Below are 21,285 nucleotides of genomic sequence, written 5' to 3'. Positions count from 1 at the left end.
ACGCCCTAATGCCTTTCCGAAGTGCACTCACTGTTGTGCGAATTACAGCAAAAGACGTCTCACCTACAGCCTCATTAGTTGCAACCAGCAACCCGGATGTGAGAACAGATGCGACCAAATATAGCAAATGCACACTCATCCTGTTTTAAGAGACTGTTTCTTTATGGTCGATGAAATCCGAACTTATATACAATCAAAATAATCGAGTTAGAATTAAATGCTACCTATATTGTTTGTTTGTTTAACCTGAATATGTTGCAAGATCTACTATAATCAATTTCTAAACTGCTTCGAACATGGTTTTTCGAAGAACGGGATTTTTGTATATAAGGGCATTAACACTAAGGTTTTGTTCGCACGTGTGGCAAACGGTACGGCACAGAGTGAGGCCCGCATGACGACCAGTGAAGCGCGTCTCCGAGCCGCGGGCCGCGCGCTCGGGACACGTGTCCCGTCACCCGCTGTGGCCACCCTTGCCCAGAAACAAAACACTAACGCAAAAACCTAATCATTTGTTGGTCAAACAAATTAAGAAATCTGAAACAGACCACACCACTGCGTCCCCAGAGAATTAACCCGTGCAGACTGCAGTTCGGTTTTGTTTCCGGTGAGGCCACATAATGTCCAAATTATCAAGTGACACGTGATGTGTCGTATCCAAGCATTGTCTCAATCCTCGTCTCGCAACATCGAGGGCCTATACAAATAACTCAGCCGAGACACTTAAGCCGTCTTTCAACAGCGACAAAAAAGCGAACAAATTTGGAAACGATCCGACTCTTAAGATGTGTAAAATGGTGCGTTAGTGTCGCCGCATAAAAAGTGGTGCTCCGCAAACAGCGCTAGCGCCCCACCTGCCTGGGCTGGCCTCGATCCACACGATTTCAAATTTCAACCCAAAATAAAGTAGACGAGAGTAAAACCATATTGCATATACTTCTATTTGGACTAACTGTTTCCCCACGACTTTGTCGTCGGTAACAACTATTTTCACACCAAAAACCACCTCTATACTCCTGTCAAAAACCTCAGTTTTGACGTGAAAGAACGATATTATTACTAAGATGGTTAAGTAACTATGCATTAGTTAAACAATCATTTTTACCTCGTCGATTTTAATTTTTCTTGAGAAAGACAGAAAATACCCATACAACGTTCTTATTTTCTGATATTATGGGCATTTTATTTTTTTGTTTGATTTGTAATATCTAGAAAGATAATATAATAAAACATTTTGTTAGATTCATTGGGCACAATATGAAGTAAATACAATGTTTTCCTCTTTTGTTTCTAAGGCTTGAAATAAACATCAGCGGCTACTGCAGGAAAATATTGAAACTTGCATGTTGGATATTCATTTATTATTACTTATTTAGAAGCGTTGTGGCGCAGAATTGTTATAATTGGTTCATGACCTTTGACAGAATCGTATATACTCATGCTACTAAAAGGTTTATATTCTGATAAAACAACACTCAACGCGTTCAAAATAATAAGAAAAATCCCTGATTATTAATGCTACGGAATTCCGACAAGTATCAATTTTCGACACTTCAGAAAAGATAAACCTTCGGGTTTTTTATATAAAAAAAATATTATAATTGAATTAGATCAGTTTAACAAGAGTTTACTTGATATTCTTATATTATAATTTCATTGAGGAAGTACAGATTATTTGTACAATGGAAACAAACAGCAAAATAACAATTTTCTCCAGTCAGTGAAAATCTGGCCCCTTTCGTGAGTCATCCAACGAAACGTATTCCCGCAGTGGATTCATGGTCTAAAATTCAATAAATAGAAAAACTTTAGCTTTTTTAGATTAAATTATTTCCCAAAAAATGTTTGTAAAAGTGATACACATATCACTAAACGGAGATTCCTGAGAAAGAAAAATGATTTACCAAATAATCATAATGCACAGCTTTGATAATACGATAATTAAATATCTAATTACAATTTTAAAAATTATCGGAATTAATATAGTATATATATTAATAATTTTAGTTTTTTTTATTTATTTTTCATCAAATTTAAACGTCCCCGTTGGTGGGACGCAGGCCTTCCTTGGATAAGGAATATGAACCACCACGCGAGCCCACATGCACATTGAACGACTACAAATACAATAATTGATTACAAATGAAATTAGTTATTTTTTTATTTCACTCAAAAATTTTTCATTGGGAACATTTCATAAATATCAGAATTCCGTGTAATTTAAAAATCAGAATATGAATATGATTATTAGCATTTATTTGAATGGGAAACCTTTGCATCTATAACTTTTCTCTTTTATATTGATTAATTAATTCAATTCTTACACTATCATTACAGAGACACTCCAATGCAATAGCGTACTTAATTAAATTCAAATTCAAAATTCTTTATTCAATTCAGGATGATATACATCACTTATTGACGTCAAAAAAATTACTTAAACTAAGTCTACTGCCGGCTTCCAAAGCGCAAGTGAAGAAGAAGCGGCGCAACAAACTTCACCGCAACCTTTTCTCCAAGGACGTCAATTAACAAATATAGGTCTTATTAATTAATATTAAATATCCTTACAATTACTGTCTATCTAATTCGTATTATTATTTCTCAACACATATATCTTGTCATGTGAATGGTCATTGATAGTTTGCAATGTTACCCATTTACTGCGCGGTTACAATGGGTTACAGTCGGGAACTTCCTGTGCTTTAAAGATGCCAGGGACGTAGTGAGGGTCCCGTCGCCGTCGACGACGAGCAAACAGCCCGATCCGGGCCTGGATCGACCCTCGCCTGTTTGCACAACATTCGTATTTGGACCCGAAGTTTGTTTTTGGGTTTAGAGAGTTGCCATAAATTAATACGAGTGCGGATCGTCAAACAGCCTATTGTTTGCGTGGAGTGTGTATTTTATATGTTAGCGCATTGTTGCTCGTTAGTGGGTTAAGTGTGCGCGCCGCAGGAAGTAGGCATGGCATTACTCATTCGCAGAACCGGAGCGCTTGCCATAGTAGGCTCGTGTAGATGTAAGTACTGCAGTACAGGCGAAGGTTGTTCACATCGGTGCGGCATCGAGAGCGAGGACGCATTTTTGCAAATGTATAGACGACTTCAGCCGTTCAATATTCAGTTTTAATTAGGTCGATTATAAAAATATTAAATAAATCAAACGTTATGGCAATAATAATATTATGACCATAACAGTACTCCTAACTCTTTTACTAGAAAACCTAAGCAAACTTACCTAAAAAAGTTTTTTTAGTAATTACTTAATTATGCAGAAAAGGACTGTGGTGTCATGTGATTGTTTTAATTTAATTCTTCATGCAGATTTCGACATTCGGTATTCGCGTAGCGCATTTAATTTTTATTTTGAAAATTCGAACAGAAATGCATTTATAGCTAGTAAAAAAAATGCAATTTAGCTAGTAACTGGCATCCCTAGCTACTCAGGCTAGCGTCTGGTCAGCAGGAATCCGATCCCGCGGTCTGGCCCCCATCGCGTTCATTCACAACAGCATATAAACTTACGAGCGACGAGACAAGAATGTCTTCATGCGTTAATAAATGTTTATAATGAAGCTTGATTACTTATAGTGTTTAGATAATAGTCAGTAGTATAGTAGTATCTAGTAAATAGCAGAAGTAATCCAAACGGTCTCTTTAAAAATCTCGTTCTGTCACTGATGTTCAGAATATCAGCTTTCTTGGCATGTTTTGTTTAAATTTACGATGACCAATGCCACCAAATATACAAATACAAATCTATCATTTTACCTACATGTGTCTTTACGTATGATATGAAATACTTTAATTTACTAGATAAAAATGGAATATTTAAAATAGGTATGCACTTGTTAAATTATATGGTGAATTTGGTCTATTACCGCGGCCATAAACTAACGTATCCCCTTATCGCAGAGACGTCACGGCGCGAATGACGACAGAAACTGTCGCCTTTAGCGGAAGTTTTTTAACTTTAAAACCAATATTTAAAACCATCATTGGTATTATTTATTCTCCTTAATGTATTCTACTTTAACATTTTTTTACCAACTGCAGTAGAAAAGCTCTTATCTATCAATTATTTAAACTAGTTAAAACTTAAGTATTCTATAAATAAACTGCAACTTTTCTATTTATGAAAATCATTAAGTCTTAGCTAAGGTATAATTTGAAAGTACGATGGTTCTACAAATATAACATGAAGTAAAAATGAAGTTTAAGTTTATTCATTTGAAATATATTGTGAAATAGTTATACACATGAAACAGAAATAAAATGTAACGAACATTGTATAAACAATGGCGGTTTGAAGCGGAGAGAGATCGCGGGAGGCAATTAAAATTATAATATACATGCTAGTTAGGTACTGGCATATATTCGTTGCACACGATTCTCGACCTTAGCGTTACTGTTGTAGATGAAAAACGAGTGTTTTGTGGATGATTTTTCCATGCAGGAAGAAGCGCGCCGCCGCCTACTAATTGTGCTCACACATATATGGCGTTCGCATGCACGTATACACACATACATACAAACAATGAGCTGATAACAGCCGAGGACAATTGACGAGCGGCGCCGAAAACAACTGACTGACTGAACCCGGCACGAATACCAATTATTTGGCTACAAATCCACAGACATGATACATCAGTGTAGGGAGGTACTTATTTAGAAATTGAGGAAGAACAAAGCTACTGGGTCAAAGAATAAATAGCAAGAAAAAGTACTATTGTTCGGTTCAACGCGAACTCAAACCATTCCTTCTCAAATTCTCCAATCATCACCTCAACGCTCTTTTGGTCTGCCGCGTATCCTCTTTCCGTATCTAAGTGGCCAATGCGTAAGGAAAAAATTGGCCAATGTTTCAATTGCCTGCGGCAAAATATGTCCCACCCAGTTCCGTCTTCATAGACTATACCCTACGCCAGCCCCAAAAACAGTTGTTTTTGATCAAACAGTTTGGAGGAGATGGTAAGACTTTGATCGCCCAATATTGGTACGTATAGATTAAAAACCATATATTACTATACTACATATAGCCTATTGTTGTCACATTGGTACCAACGTATTTGTACTCGTGTGTGTTTAAAGTGTATATATTTTATAGGTCATATCATGACACATACCTACAATATTAAAAACGGTTATTTTCTTGTAATCGTACTGTACGAACGAGCGTACGGAACAAAATGGAATTTGCTAGAAATTGTTTACTCTCTCATCTTCGCGTGTTCCCGCTTGCATTCGGACGCAAAGCCCAGGTAACATTTAGTAAATTTGGAAGATTTGGTTACCGTGAGGTTCCCTCTATTATGGTTGAGTTACGCGATGGCTGACCCATGCGTCAACTCGTGAACGGGTGCTGCCAGAAGGAACTGGTCATCTCGTTTCATATATTTTTGTGTAATTAATTGTGTTTTAAATCTTCAAATATATACATTTTTTTACCAGCACTCGGATCATAACCATATTCATATATTAATCATAGTTCATAATCCAAAGGTTTTGGTTTTGATATACCTTTTGAATATGGACATTATGTACTCTGATATATCGAAAAAAAAATCATATCATTATCATATCATATTTTTATACCGAAATTCCCACGGGAGCGAAGGCCCGGGGTGCTCCTAGTACCTCTTAATTTAAACTTGAATTATAAATTCAGGTCAACTCAAAACTTTTAAACGGCATTTTTAATCGTGTGCCTAGTTCATTACTAGTTCCCTAGTTCCCCGCTTCACGTGGACAACAATTTAAACAAATTACGGCAAATAATTTTTTAACAATTTAAACAACAAGTACAATGTTCACGACGGTTGTACGGAAACGCTACGACTGCTACGACGTAGAGGGCTGTAACTGGGATTGGGAAGCAGGAAGTCTTCCTTATATATTTCTTATTTTGCTTCAGACCCTTTTTGACTATTTCGTTTAAATTAGCAAATCTACTAGAAATACTACATTACAACACAGTCGGTGCATTGAAATTTATTTGTTAAAAATTATACTTGGTATGATGAGAATGATACGACAGGAAAAAAAAAATCCTGTCGTAAGTCACCACTTACTCTAGTCTTTAAAATTAATAGCACCGCTGGATGAAGAGTGAAAACTTTGTCTAGCCAAAGTCATAAATGATCATATCATAAATGCAATAATGTGTTAGGATTGTTTGTCAGTATTTGACGTAAAATCTACTGGAACACGTAAAATTAATGAATAACCTGATACAAAGGGAAAGATGTACCGACGCATCTATTATCTAGATAGTGTGCAAATCCAGAGGGTGACCAGCTGATGCTTCTTGTAAAGGACTGAATATTTTTATGTTAGCCATGACAATATTAAGAGACTTTTAATCATTAGATGATTGAATAATAAATTGTATTCTTTTTGTTTAAGAATAAATTGTATTTTTAAATTTAAATCACGAGTATCCCACTAAATATTGAGATTTGGTGGATTATGGTTGTTCGTATTATCAATGTAACTCTATGATTTATTGAACAGCAATCTTTCATTCATAATTTATATTTAGTTTAGAACAAAAACGTCAAATTTGGTTAAACGATGCACCTTTTTCATGAAAAAACATTAAAAATATATGACTCACCCTTCGATGTGATGATGATGTTCGTGAGCGTATGTCGGGGGGGCGGGGGGGTAGGTCTCGTAGTGGACGGTCCTGTAGTCGTCGCGGCGCTCGGGCGAGGGGCTGAGCTCGGGGCTGCGGCCGCGCAGGTACAAGCCGTCCGTGGAGCCCGCGCCCGGCTTGAACAGCGCCTCCTCGAGGTGCGCGTACGCCTGCATGTCGCGCGCGTGTGCCGCCGCCGGCCGCAGCTCCTGGTAGCTGCGCGAGTGGGACGGCGACATGTGGGCGTACACGAACGGCGGCAGGGGGGGCGGGCTCTCCCCCTGCTGGCCCCCGCCACCACCCTCCGCACCGCCGCACTCCGCCTCGCCTTCTGCGCACACGCATACACAACATATATACACATCTATCTACAGACGATGATAGTGACTGGAACGATAGCGATTGGCCCGCAGCGTCCCTCTATTTCGATTGACCTGTAGTTTCGATTTCGCCATTGCCTCACTACGTATTGATTTGTTCACTAACAGAAACATCACGTGCCCGTGTTTACTAATTAAGGTAAACTAGTCAATGCTAACCCTTTTTATTTGTGGTTCCAATAATTTGAAAAACATCATTGCTAATGAACAACGAGTTAACGTTTAGTTTAATTACTTGAAAACAATATTTGTTAACGAGTACTCGTGTGTTTGCTAATTAATTGGCTCAAAATGTGAACAAATGGCAAATATTGTCTATCTTTAAATACTTAGTTGAATTGTTTCTCAATTATAATTACTATACCAATTTAAGTTTCTCAATTATAATAAAATAAGTTGATGGTAATCAACTGATTTTATTCAGTTTTGCAACGTAATTCTTAACCTTAAACATTATGGAAACGCTATTACATTAATAAAGGTTATTTTTACAATAAGTTATTTAGTCGTTAATAACGACAAGACTAAAAAAGATGTATAGTAGTATTCTCATGAAATGAACACATACAATATGTTAATCCCGCAAAAACTGTTATAAAAAGCAATTACTCAACTACACTTTCAGTATGCCATCATAATTTGTATAAAATCATTGTAAGCAATAATGTAGACTTATATACAAAATTATGGAAAGCAAATAACAAGTTCAAAATGGCCAGGTTAAGCACAAAATTAAGTCGGTAACGAACGAACCTTTAACATAGTTGTTGTTAACTTCTGCTATGAAAGCGTCCAACTCAAACTGCTCCGCCTTATGCCAGGGCCCGGGCCACGCGTCGTGGAGCATTTTTACTTTTTAACTTGGTTCACTTAAATAACTGTTAAACGTGAAGCACAGACATGCACTCTAGCCGGCCGCGTTGCACTAACTGCCGACGGCGACCGCGCCCGCGCCGACCGCATCCCCGCCACTGCATCCCCTCTCCCAATCCTTGTCCCCTTTCCCTGGATACAAATTGGGAGGATCCCTCTATTATGCTAGGACTTTATGCATATGTATTCCCTAAGGACATATTTACTACTGACAATGACAAAGCATTGTGTGGATTGTATTGAAATTATTGCACTTTGTTCATTGTCATTAATATTATTAATATTAAATACTAGTTTTTATTGCTCTGAACAATATGATCTAAATAACTTGGCAATAAAATTGTTAGTGAATATTATTATTTACAATATGCACTCCCAGGCTAGAAATTATATTTACAGAATAAGTCCTAGATAATAAAAAAATATAAAGTGATCCCAATTTTTAAGTGCCTATTTTCGATTTCAAAATCAAGTCATCATTATCACTTCTGTATTTATATTATAAGCAGAATACATTACGTCAGTCAGTGGTAGCACTCGCAGGATCCTTTTGTTTGTTAAGATTTTACTATTTGGGTGATCATGATTTATTGTATGTATTAGATATAAGTATTTTTTGTAATTTATTTTGAGAGATGAGAAATTATTCTTTTGAATGCATATTATATTTCATGCATTCAGGATCTAGAGATGTTAGAAAGATCTGGACACAGTCTGGATGATAATTATCAAATAAATCAAGTTTTGTATATGATTTCCTTAATGGAAAATGTGTATGACGATCTGTATTTTAGATGATATGAAAATATGTATGTGTTTACTGTAAAAATAAATCTAAGTACTAAAATACGACATACCTTAGGTTGATGAAAAAACATCAGAAATATGAGTAGGTATGCTTGCAACTTGGGCCCTTTCGCCCCAGGCAACGTTCAAACAGTCAGACAATCGCAAACAATATTGTGCCGCAGTGAGCTGTGAGAATCTTGTAGTTATGCTACTTCTAGTGCAGGTGCAGCATAGAACGGGTTTAGATTGATAGTGTAATATAGTTCTCGTAGGAATACAATCCTCAGTTGTACAAAGGAGTGTTAGGACGTCGGGCGCGGATCAGCTGTCGCTATCGCCACGTGGTGATTGCTTATCTCCGCTCACATCCCGACCTGCGCACGCCGCTCGCGCGCACCTAGTACTAGTGCTCTAGCGCACATGAAGCCTGACCAAACTGACCATTGGGGAGAACATTCACCATTTTTTATCGTTTTCTTTGAAATAACCTAATTTCTAACTACATACATATATCAAACTAGTATCTTTAGGTACATATATCAGCTGTTAACACAATTTATACATAAAAATGTTTAACTGAGAGCACTATTCACAAGGTGAAAATTGATACCGCTTTATGAACTATGTTGTCAAATAATACATTTAAAAGAAAATATCACACTATTATTAAAAACATTAATTATCTCAACATCCTAATCCTATCCTAACTAATATTATAAATGCGAAAGTAAGTTTGTTTGTTACATTTTCACGCTCAATCTACTCAACCAATATTTTTGAAATTTTGCATGGATGCAGTATATAGTATGGAGAAGGATATAGAATACTTTCATACCGAAAAAAAAAACTGGAAAGTTTACGCGTGCGAAGCCGCGGGCTACACCTAGTACTTAGCATACATGAACCAGCATCTAAGCCTTGTAAACACTTAACAAATAGACAAGAAACGATTTTTCATTTGTACACAAAATCTACATACCACATCAAGGCTAAACCAATCGTAACGAATATAGCGTATCATTCATTTCTCCACAACACCCATGACATATGAATGCAAAAGCAAACGTACGTAGATCCTTTATTTATCAATACACATATATTTGTCTGTAATCATTGTATCCATCGAGCAAGGCAATAGGTATTTCATTACATTATACTTATGTCTTTAAGACGTCCCCCAACGAAGATAATAAAAACTTGCTTCTGCTACGAGAATTGAGTTGTAGCTTCTGCGTAGCGCGCTGTTGTAGCAGTGTCTACGAAGAACTACATGTTGTGGACCTAATTGTTGAAAAAACTAAATAGTTTTTTTTACCAAATATGTATATGATAGCGATTCTTGTCTGTAATTTTAAACTCTGTTATTTATGACTTTTTAACTACGCAGTTTCAACTCTTGCATTCGCATAGCGGTATCAGCGTCGGAGATGTGACCGTTAGATAAAACATAGTTATTAATTGACGCTCAGCGCTAATGTGTGGTTAGGTTCCGAATATGTACAATTACGTATAACCATTTAATAGGTACTTTAATATATAGATATATTTATAACGTATTCATCGAGTACTGCTGTCATGTGATAAAAATATTGCTAAATAAATTGAAGTACAATAAATATAGGATATCAAGTTGCTTGAAAAATGGTGGGTATTACCTATGTATGTAATTGGGTGTATGGACATCACGTTCGTATTCTGTTAAACTAACAGATGTACCTGCGGTTAAATCTCGCGAGTTCAACAGAGAAATGTAAGTTTCGCTTCGTGACGAACGTCGACCGACTTCAATAGTCACGTGTGTAATACGTTATAAAATATTCATACAATTTATGAGACATCGAGCATTATGCTCGATGTCTCACAAGAATATTCTAGAAATCAAAGGTAAGTATAACGTTGGTTTACTACGAAACATGAGGATTTTCTTTCGTGCGTCTATCTTTGTTTCTGTTCTACCTGTTAGCTTAGGTTAAATAGTAAATTGTTGACGAGAAATATCGAAAGCTTTACGTGTATTTCTGAGCTCACACATATGAGTACAGTGTATAATAGCTGCAGAAATATAATAAAAAAAAGTAAAATGAACTACTGGCAGTAACTAAGAAACATTTTTTTTTTGTCTGTCTGTTATACATATTTTTTTCTCACCTTCTGGCATCTATTTTTGTTTGGTCCAATGAACAATAACATGAGGCTACTTTTCGCCATTCTTCCTTCCAAAAATACCAGCCACCTGCATCATATGCTCGCGAACTTTTTCATTCCCACACTCAAAACCCATTCATAAATATCCAGAACTAGACCAATAGCTTCCAAAAATAACAATTACTGAGACAAAAGAGTATGAATAGTCGATCGTAATGTTGTGGAATTCAACAATAGGGAGCGAGTTATTTTCCTGGAAAGCTCATTAGGCGGCTAGACATAATATATGAGGTATTTGTTTTGTTAACGAGAGGAGAAATTGGTTTGTAATAAATTATGATCTTGTGGGAACCGCAGGTTCGCGCTGGTTTTCCGCGAAGCGCGATGTCTATAAACACGTCTACACGACCCTGCGACGATATTATCTCCCGAGAAGTAATAAATTTTATCGCATTAGCGTTTAAATAAGTTTTTCAGTTCCGGGGATCGCACGCGCTGAAAAAATTGTGTTTAGGGCCCGGGCTCCCCGCGGGGCGGCTTAGCGCAGAAGATAAACATGCCATAACTTGCCAGTGATAATAGATTTACTGCTGGACCGTGTCAGCATCTGTTTGTTTGTTTCATCAGATGTCACAACACACGGGCCGCGGCAGACATGCCGGCGGCAACCCACGTTATGTTGCGGTTATTGCAAATTATGTTGTACCTAACTGATAAGGGCGAATTTGAATTATTCAATCACATGTAATGGGTCAGAAAACTCACCGCATTATTATATTTTTAATGTCGCGCGAGAACAAACTATAAATTCAACTAATCAATAAAAACCCAAGTAACAAAGTTCTCTTACTGTTCAATACGTTACGACTGCTGAATCAATACGTTGATTTTCATAAACCAAACAAATTGGCTTACTGCAACCCTGCCACAAATATAAGCATATGTGGCAGGTATAAAACTTGTGACAGCAGTGCGCTCTGTCGACTGAGTTGAACGCAATCTTGATATCTACCTTCAACAATATCACACCTTCGCCGCGTTTTAGGAAGTACACGCCGCATGTGAATACATGCGTGAGAAAGTGGGTGCCAAGGTGCTGTACGCACTTGCGTACAGCAGCTTCGAGCCGTTTACTTCCAAAACTTACTGCGTTGGCTGGAAGCCCGGCTCTAAATATGGTAAAATATGTCTGCAGTAGATTTTTAATGCAACGCACCGCGACGGATACCTGATACCGACAGCGCAAAGGTTCCCCCCATATAAAACTACCATGACAGATTCACAGACCTTTCTACTCGACTTTTTTTTTAACATTACACCTCAATAAATGTAGAGTCTATTCTTTTGAATATGTTCAAAATGGTATCTTGTTTGAAATTTCTTAAATAGGCCAAATTATAAGAGTGTAAGTAGCTGCATGTTATTTTTTGAGTAAGTGAGCGGCCACAGTCCTTATTAGGACTGACATTTAAAGTCCTGTATGTGAAGCAAAGAAAGCTCTCCTAGGCTTTGTCATAAATAATTGTTCGATCTCGAATTACTTATCTAACATGTCGTTTAAAATGTTTTTTTTTTAATGTAGTTTTCGCCACAAAGGTATGTTGTAATTTAGGTATGGAACAAGGAAATGATGAAGTAGATGGAATGATTGCGCTTGTTGACAACGAGCGCAGAGTATTGTACTGTACTGTACATAATAATCTTATTGATTTAATTTAATTACTTCTGTTTCAAGAATCATCTAATTAACTTTAACTAAAGAATAGTTCAGTACAGCGGAGCAAAGCATATTTTAGAGAAAAAAAAACAATATTTTCATTTTGCAAAGTCATTATGAAAAACTATAAAATATGATTTATTTTTAAGAATGTTAGCCATTACGTTATGAAATTATAAGCTGTTTTATTTGTTCAATACAATTCACAAGTTATAACTTAGCGTATCGTCAAATGATGAGCTTTCCATTATACAAAAAGTTTGAAAACCTGTTGCTGTTTTAGAAAATATGTCAATTGCAAGGTTAATAATCATTGGTTACCAGTATGAGTTCAGAAAGTGCTTTAACTATAACCTGTTACCTGCTGGTCGTAATATTTCCCGGTACCAGCGCGTGCGGCGCCCGCTCAGCGAGCGCACTGTGCAGCTTTCACTAATGGCGCCTTCGCGGAACCCGCCTCGCGCACGAGGCTCTCACACTACTCACGCACGCTCCACTGCAAACCCTATTAACTACGTTTGATTTATTGCACGCCACCTTTTGCTCGCATATATCTACATCTGTTTCAGAATAAATAAATGCATATAGCCAACCAATTGGACAAATGGTTTTTCGCAGGCAAACAGTCAATAATACATCAAAATTATATGATTATTAAATATTTCGATATTAAATAACAAATACTTTAATTGATGATAATATATATATATGTATATACACACTTAAGCTATTTGTTAAAATAAAAATTAAAACCTAAATATTTTTTTATTTAAATTAATTTAATATTTATTATTGGACAACTAAAATCGCGCAAATTGAGAGTTGGTCTTCAATTTATACATCCGTGGATTTTATCCCGGTATCAGAGATTTTGAATGAGCTCTAGATGTCACAGCTTGCATATTAAAGCTCAATAATCCTAAATATTTTTATATCTACAGAAGTGTATTGTAAGTTATATATTTAGGTATTTAAACAAAGAGACTATCCCTCGAATCGTAGAGTCTGGTTATAGTATGGCAGCCCTTTCGAGTCACCCTTGTGGTACGCAACTCCCTACCCCCTGCGCCTCGCACCCCGCTGTCACCCGTGACTCACCCCCGCGGAATGCAAAGGGCACAGTATTCGCAATCAATAGGCGATGGACATATAGGTACCCATCGCCCTCGCTTTTGTCTGTCTGTATGAATGCAGTAAAACGACAGGAAAGTGGCATAGTGATAACGATGACTACAAATACTGGTAAATGTGTTTCACATTCACTTATATTTCAAAAGCACCTCTTGGCTATTATTTATGGTGACAGTATGTAGTTACAAATGTAACAAAAGTAAAACAGAGTATTACAAACACCATTCTACATAATATTATGTGCCAGTCAGAATACCGCAATACAAATACAATAACAATAAAGACATTTTGAATTTGAATTTACACATAGGAAAGATCGAAATCGTCCAATAGGCCAAATCCCTATTATAAATATTTGAGATTTTTGTATTTAAATTAATTTAATAATTTAGTTTTAATTTTAGGTTGTGTAGTTGTGTAGAAATAACTCGAATAAATGAAACATTTGAATATAAAAATTACAGATCGTAATATCAGGTTCAAAATATGGTATGATGGCCACAAGGCATCATCCTAGAACCACTTTTATTTTTATCTATGTATATTGACCTTCTTCAAAAAATTTCAATAAATGGCTTGAATATCATTTTCATGGAATCAATTCCGTGATGTGCCTTGTATCAGCAATCTCTATAAGCGCGCGACGTCTACAGCTCACAGAGCTACTAGTTTGTAAAGTAAACAGCAGCTATACATCAGGGCTGTTTCCCATAGTATTGTGCCAGACTGTAGCTGGAATGAGCGTGTCAGACTGTAGCTGGAATGAGCGTGCCAGACTGTAGCTGGAATGAGCGTGCCAGACTGTAGCTGGAATGAGCGTGCCAGACTGTAGCTGGAATGAGCGTGCCAGACTGTAGCTGGAATGAGCGTGCCAGACTGTAGCTGGAATGAGCGTGCCAGACTGTAGCTGGAATGAGCGTGCCAGACTGTAGCTGGAATGAGCGTGCCAGACTGTAGCTGGAATGAGCGTGCCAGACTGTAGCTGGAATGAGCGTGCCAGACTGTAGCTGGAATGAGCGTGCCAGACTGTAGCTGGAATGAGCGTGCCAGGCTGTAGCTGGAATGAGCGTGCCAGACTGTAGCTGGAATGAGCGTGCCAGACTGTAGCTGGAATGAGCGTGCCAGACTGTAGCTGGAATGAGCGTGCCAGACTGTAGCTGGAATGAGCGTGCCAGACTGTAGCTGGAATGAGCGTGCCAGACTGTAGCTGGAATGAGCGTGCCAGACTGTAGCTGGAATGAGCGTGCCAGACTGTAGCTGGAATGAGCGTGCCAGACTGTAGCTGGAATGAGCGTAGGCATAGAAGGCAGAAAAAGCTGTTTCTAAATAAGTGCATCGTTTTAATTCCGATAGTGTATAGAAACCTAAAAAGCTTGGTTTTTGTTTTTTGGATATGGGGCTTCCAGCTGATGTTTATGTCTAATTCAAGACCTAGTAGTGTACAAGTGCCAACCAACACTCTCATAGCTGTCTCATGTAAAGCAAAATCTATTTTTAATAGAGTTTTTTGTTGTGGTCTAAATTGCATGATTTTTTATAAAGTAATAGTATCCTAGTAAATTATAGGTGTTGAAACTGCAAAAAATTCTTATCAGCTTTGCGATTCCGTAAAACTCAGATTCAAACAGATTCTCAAAAATACCTTATGTCTATACCTTTCTTACATCTCTGTAAAATTATTTTTGACCGATTTTTGGTTCGTATCATTTTAGGAACACTACACTTTGTAAACTTTATAAAAATAAGATTCACTAAAACCAATGATGCGTCATTATATTATAGTTAGTTCCATAACATATTGAATGGCGTGCGCTGTCCGTGTTATATAATAATTAGATTACTAAAAATTTCTAATACATTTTCAATGGTATCACCATAAAACATAGCTATCCTTATCCCTTCCTATTGTGATCTGATTTGGTTGTGAACAATGGCATCTTTTGGCCACAATACTTATGCAATGTGGTCGTCTACCTGCGCATGCGCAGGCGAGTCGAGTGACGCGAGGAATGGCGGCCCGGCGCGCGGCGTTGACTCATGCTGCTCATGCCATCAAGAAGCAGTCCAATCATAGTGCAAGATGTCTTGAGAACTATACTACCTATTTTATTAGTCATCAGTATCGAAGGTAATTGCAAATAAATTACAGGTTGTTCGCACAACGTCTTGAGACTTTCTTACAATTCTCCTGGGGTCATCACAATATTATGAATAATTTACATCCATGACAAATCATTACTTATCAGCACATCTACATCATCAGTTGATTATAAACACTTTCAAAGAACACTTGCAGTAAGAAAATGAAATAAAATAAAAAATAAACTCCGGCGCAAAAGAGACTAATAATTGAGCAAAAAATTGTTTATCGGAAATTTGAATGTAAACAATATAATTTTGTTCTCGTTAATTCATATTACAGTAACTGCGATAACGACGAGTGAGTATCACTAAGTGTTTACGATGCGATGACCAAAATTAAACTATATCTCACATCATTGTTGATCTAAACTGTATGTAATATATTAATATTTCATACATTACACTAAAGAAATGAAAAAACCAAAAGGGAGACAGCGTGACAATGTGAATAATACGTTTTACAAACGTTCCAGAGACTGAAGTGGATATAGGCCAGTTGAAAGAACGAGGACGGCTTTGTACACCGTTGTAACTGTGAGCTGAGCTCAAAAAAATCAATATTCTGTCAGTGTTTATGATGACGACGATTTTGATAAAATTTTAACAACACTACTTTACTATCAGATCTCAACAATTCAACAAACGAAACGATAAACTGGGGTCAATGAAGTTAAAACATAACTAATGTTAGAAATTCAGATATGCTTGCAACATTTAGGAAGTGAAATCTTTACATTGTCTAAAATTTATATTGTTAGTTCCACCACCCATGTGGGTCCATGACGTTCCAGACTGTAGGTTCCACTGCTAATTTCAACTAATGGGTACTATAAAATATACCGATTTAATAAATTATAATGAATATAATAGACGTGAGACGTGAGACGTGAGGAGGCGAGTGGACAGAGATGACGTCACGGGCCTGTAAGAACGGTTGCGGGTCGGAGGTTATCGCCTGACCTTCGCTTGTTTTGCGAGTCTTTGCCACGCTGACACAGCCCCGCTACACACACTGTCCCAGCTTCTACAAATGTAAACTTATTTCTCATCAGGACCTCTAGCTCCGCGTAGAGAAGTCGCGACATTGTGCATTTTTTATCTTATCTATCATTGAGAGAGCTATAAATAATTGTAATGAGGAAAAATTTAGTTTCCACACCCACCACTTATTAATCAAAATTTCGTTACGTTACTTGGAGATCGGCAAGACTGGTAAGACCAATTGACGAGTCTACGATGAGTTGAGAGGCCGGCAACGCTTCTATGATGCAGTCTGTGTTGCAGTGTTGCAGTTATTCCTAGGCAGTAGCGATCATTCAGTTGACCCATTTGCTCATTTGCCGCACTATTCCACAACAAAATCAAAGCTTGATTGAATGAATGATTTGACAGAAATTGATACTTTTAATATATTTAAAACTTCTTTCACATTATTTCGTATGTACAACAAATCAGTAACAAGGGTATCGCTGCGCCAACTCTTCGGCTATTACTTTAAAATCTATCTTATTTCATATGTCGAACAATTAAGTTCTTGCTTAACATTTTGAACTTATAAATTTTTGAGTGCCAATATTTATTTGGTGATACTAATAATAGTATTGTTTATTCACACATGTGTTGCTATCAAAAAAGTGATGGGACGTCGCGCCGCTGATAAGTGTGACAAAGAGCATGAACATGAGCCGGAATCAGTAATATCGCTAAGGGTACTTACTGGTCAGTAGTACAACATTACGGAATGAAAACACATTCAACCTCTAACAGGGACTCACATCCCAATAACAACACTTCACGTCAACAGTTACCGTTTGCTTTCACCAAAAAGAAAAAGGTTAGTATATCTATAATTACACTCTGTATGAACTTTTTTATAAATTATTTTAGATACACATATTTAAAGTATTTGTGATAAAGCCTTAAAATGTTCGGTTTTATCGTCCACGCTTGTAATGATTTTAAACGCCCTGTAACATACCTGCACTTATTCAGGCAATTGATACGTTCTATCTGTCTGGGATCCTTACTATTATAAGTATTGAAATATAATTGAAATAGTGAACAAGTTTTTACGTTGTGTATATAATTAGTGTCATCGTTGTGTTCATACGATAGTTCATTGGAGAATCATAACTTACCAACCATAAAATCTAGAAGAACATATTACAGGTCTTACACCTATATATTATTTGTAATAACAAAACATATCACGAGTAGCATATACATCCATGCGCCGCCTGCAGCCGCGCATGCGATCCTGCTGATCTTTTCCATTTTTAATTTCTAAAACATGCCATACCAATGCAGGTAATGCGTGCCCCTTTCCCTATGTTTAAACTTTGTAGGTAATGATTATTTTAAAAATTTAGATATAATAAAAATAAATATATTTTCTCGCTGCGTTTTGGTACTCTCAAACAATTAGTTATTGATAAGTTGAATAAGGTCAATGCGCCTGACACCTGGCGGTCACAACTGTTTTTATCACAATTTAAAAATTTTCTGCATACCATATAACCTCTTTCTCTGTTTATTTTGGCCCGAATAAAGGAAAAAAATGCAGTGCAGTTTCTACAATTAATATGCATTAGGGTTGTGAAAACTATCAAAACTGCCTCATATTTTTAATAATTTTGATAGAATATTTTTACATTTAAATATCCACACTACATACACCTCTACAGCTGAGACATAAATACAAAATGTGTAAGTAAATAAAATAATACTGTAAGTAATAAACACAGAATAAAAATCAAAATTTCAATAAACACTTTAAATTACCAAATATTAAGATATGTATCGAAATGTCGCGTTGAACTCTTATTTAGAACCAATATAGTGCATGAGAGTGAACCCTAATCAAACTAGGCATTTTGAGTCTCCGTTTACATCATAATGTTCAAATATAAGTCATAATAATAAGGAATGTGAAGTAGGTATTTATGAGATTTGAATCAACTTAGATATGAATATAATCTCCAATGGATGCTCTGCATATGATAGCTTGGGTCATGTGCTACATCGTTACTACAAAAAGATATAGAAATCTCACGCTACCAGATTATCTTTTTCTTTTCAATAATAACAAATTCTCAGAAATGTTTGCTCGCTCTTATACATGCAATTGGCTACCATATTTACTGGTATGGCTGCTTTGGAGGCCTTTTTTTTAAGATTATATTTCTATTAAGACATGAGAGAAACAAAAGCCCGCGAGTAGTCGTAAAGTAATAAGTTGGCTATAAAACTTTATTCCCAAGTTAACGATGGCGGTGTGACGAGGGGTGAGGGGGGAAAGGTCGTTTAAATAAATAGAGATATTAGTATTTTTAACCGCAGAGGCCGGAGGTCGGTCTCTTATCAGTAGACCCGCTCCCCCCGCCCGCGGCCCCTCCGTCGCCCGCGCAGCTAGCTTCACTGCATAGAACAAACACGGGACGGAAGCTAACCTCAATAGTTAACTAGCTCATAGTCGACTTCACGAATATTCAGAAGTTATTCAAACAAAGACTTCAATACTTATACCACAAGATGCCGTGTGAACCAAACACCACAATATCTCGTTAGATTTTTGGATGACTGTAGACAATAATTTGAGTTATTTGATTTAGACGCAAGCTGGCAATCTTATCATGCCAATATAATAATATGTTATAAAATCCAAAGTTATGTATATCCGCATGCCAAAACTACATGTTAAGGCCTGTTAATAATTATTATCCTACCGTTTTATACCAATTGGTATTATACTTTTCTCCGAGATAATACAGTGCAACCATTAAAATTAAATTCTTTTTCTTTTATTCTGCTGTGCAAAGGTTTTTCAAAAAGATTTTTCTTTGCCCAGCAGCGGTACAATTATTAGCATTCGTATTTATTAAAATTTATAAGCAGCACGTTATTGGCGTGTGAAGCATTTCTATGCTAAATAAGTTTTTTTAAATAACTTTTTTGATATAGCTTTTATTGATGTCAGAAAGATCCTGTTGCGTTCAGTGTGTGACTGCAAAATTATGTCAGCGCAGTAAACCGTTGAGGAGTTCCCACATCTGAAGCCATTCCTGGGTGCATCATTAGGTCATGGTTATCATAAATATTGCATTGTCATCTAAACTAAACATGTGTACAAAATGTCATCTTAATCGGTCTAAGAATTTGCTTCAAAATTGTATTTCAAGATTCCAACCTAATAGACAATTAAAAAATACAATGCAAATTAAATAAAATCTTGAAAAATATAATTTCTTCAACTGCTCATTCAATGATTTTATATTTTTGCCTTACTACTTATCTACCTACTAACTTACCTATCGACAGTTGATACATTCGGTAGGTACTGCAAGTAAAAAATTAATAATGGGACTAAAAAAAACGACCGCAAGTTTGCTTTGTTGGTTGGTAGTATAAAAACAGAAGCTACCGAGAAAAGTTTTGAAAATATAGTTCTTTATCATTTGTTACACAATCAACAGCAACAGACGTTAACGCGCTTTCTTACAACACAACGGGCTGATGACCTAGATCGAGCGAGGCTGCTGAAGCCTGGACGCTGCGCGCTTTGCTCGGTCAGCTTTCGTTCAACTTGTTTTTAGTACTTATTGACTACAATAATATTAAAATGTTTCTAAAAATCCCAATAATTGTAGAAGTTAATGATTTATCAGCTATATTGTAAGAAATGGATAATGTTCTTCATATAGAGTCGGATGGAAAGTCTAAATTCTAATTCATGATAGTTTAATAACCACACTAAGTAGCCTCTAAAGTAGTTTGTATAAAGAATAAAGCGTTCCGACCAGCTTAGCGGGTGATTCAGCCCGCAGTGATGGCTTGCTCAGGAGACTAACTGAAAAAGAAGCCAGTACTGTAATGAAAACCCATAGAAATGGCGTCGGCAAGGCGAATGCCTAAACAGCAGGACAATGCAACCTTGGAGGCAGTTCGCCACTGATTTTCTTATCAAAAATGCGTACTGCAATTTGACAAGCAATATATCGTCTAAAACGGCTATGACATATTTAGTAATAGCGACGCGTATCGCAGGTGGAAGCCGGGGAACCCGCTCGCTGACACACTTGATACCTTATCACCGGTGATAAGCAGCAGCTGTATCAAACGTCTGTTATACAATGCACTTTTCCGTGTTAGGAGCGCGATAACTCGCTGATAATCTGAGATGCGTTTTGCGTCATCGAGCGATGATAAAGAAAGTCGGAGGCTGCAGGCTGCGAGTAGCTTGGCGTAACGTATTAAATAATGTCGCAGATAATAAATCTGACTTTATTAACAGCATCTAGAGCGTCCTGAATTGTATCCTTATTTATAGTCAACATTACCGTTAGACGTTGTTTCAAGTCAGCCTTACAGATCTTACGACAGTACGACCTGACAAATCTACCATCATCTGGCGACGACCGCTGCCGATCTCATTAGGCAATGCAGGTTTTTTCATGATATTTTGCTTTACTG

The 21,285-nt window shown here is 36.9% G+C and overlaps 1 protein-coding gene across 5 annotated transcripts in view; it reads right to left on the bottom strand.

Moving 5' to 3' along the window:
* The window catches only part of LOC128670435 (transcription factor BCFI-like), a 38,083-nt gene that overhangs the window by 12,074 nt on the left and 4,724 nt on the right, over positions 1-21,285 (bottom strand). For 2 of the 5 annotated variants that reach the window (XM_053746090.2, XM_053746091.2), the window contains exons 1-2: positions 7,773-7,951; positions 6,619-6,970 (exon numbers count right to left, since the gene is read on the bottom strand). In XM_053746090.2, the coding sequence (XP_053602065.1) occupies positions 6,619-6,970; positions 7,773-7,866 (446 nt within the window). In that variant the 5' untranslated portion in view covers positions 7,867-7,951. Of the gene's footprint in view, positions 1-6,618; positions 6,971-7,772; positions 7,954-21,285 lie in introns of those variants that run through there. The other 3 variants (XM_053746094.2, XM_053746093.2, XM_053746092.1) reach the window with 3 other exon arrangements.

This window comes from Plodia interpunctella, chromosome 5, assembly GCF_027563975.2.
Source record: "Plodia interpunctella isolate USDA-ARS_2022_Savannah chromosome 5, ilPloInte3.2, whole genome shotgun sequence".
Classification (NCBI taxonomy): Eukaryota; Metazoa; Arthropoda; class Insecta; order Lepidoptera; family Pyralidae; genus Plodia; species Plodia interpunctella.
Note: the sequence above shows the minus strand (reverse complement) of the source record. Positions and strands in the feature narration are given on the sequence as shown.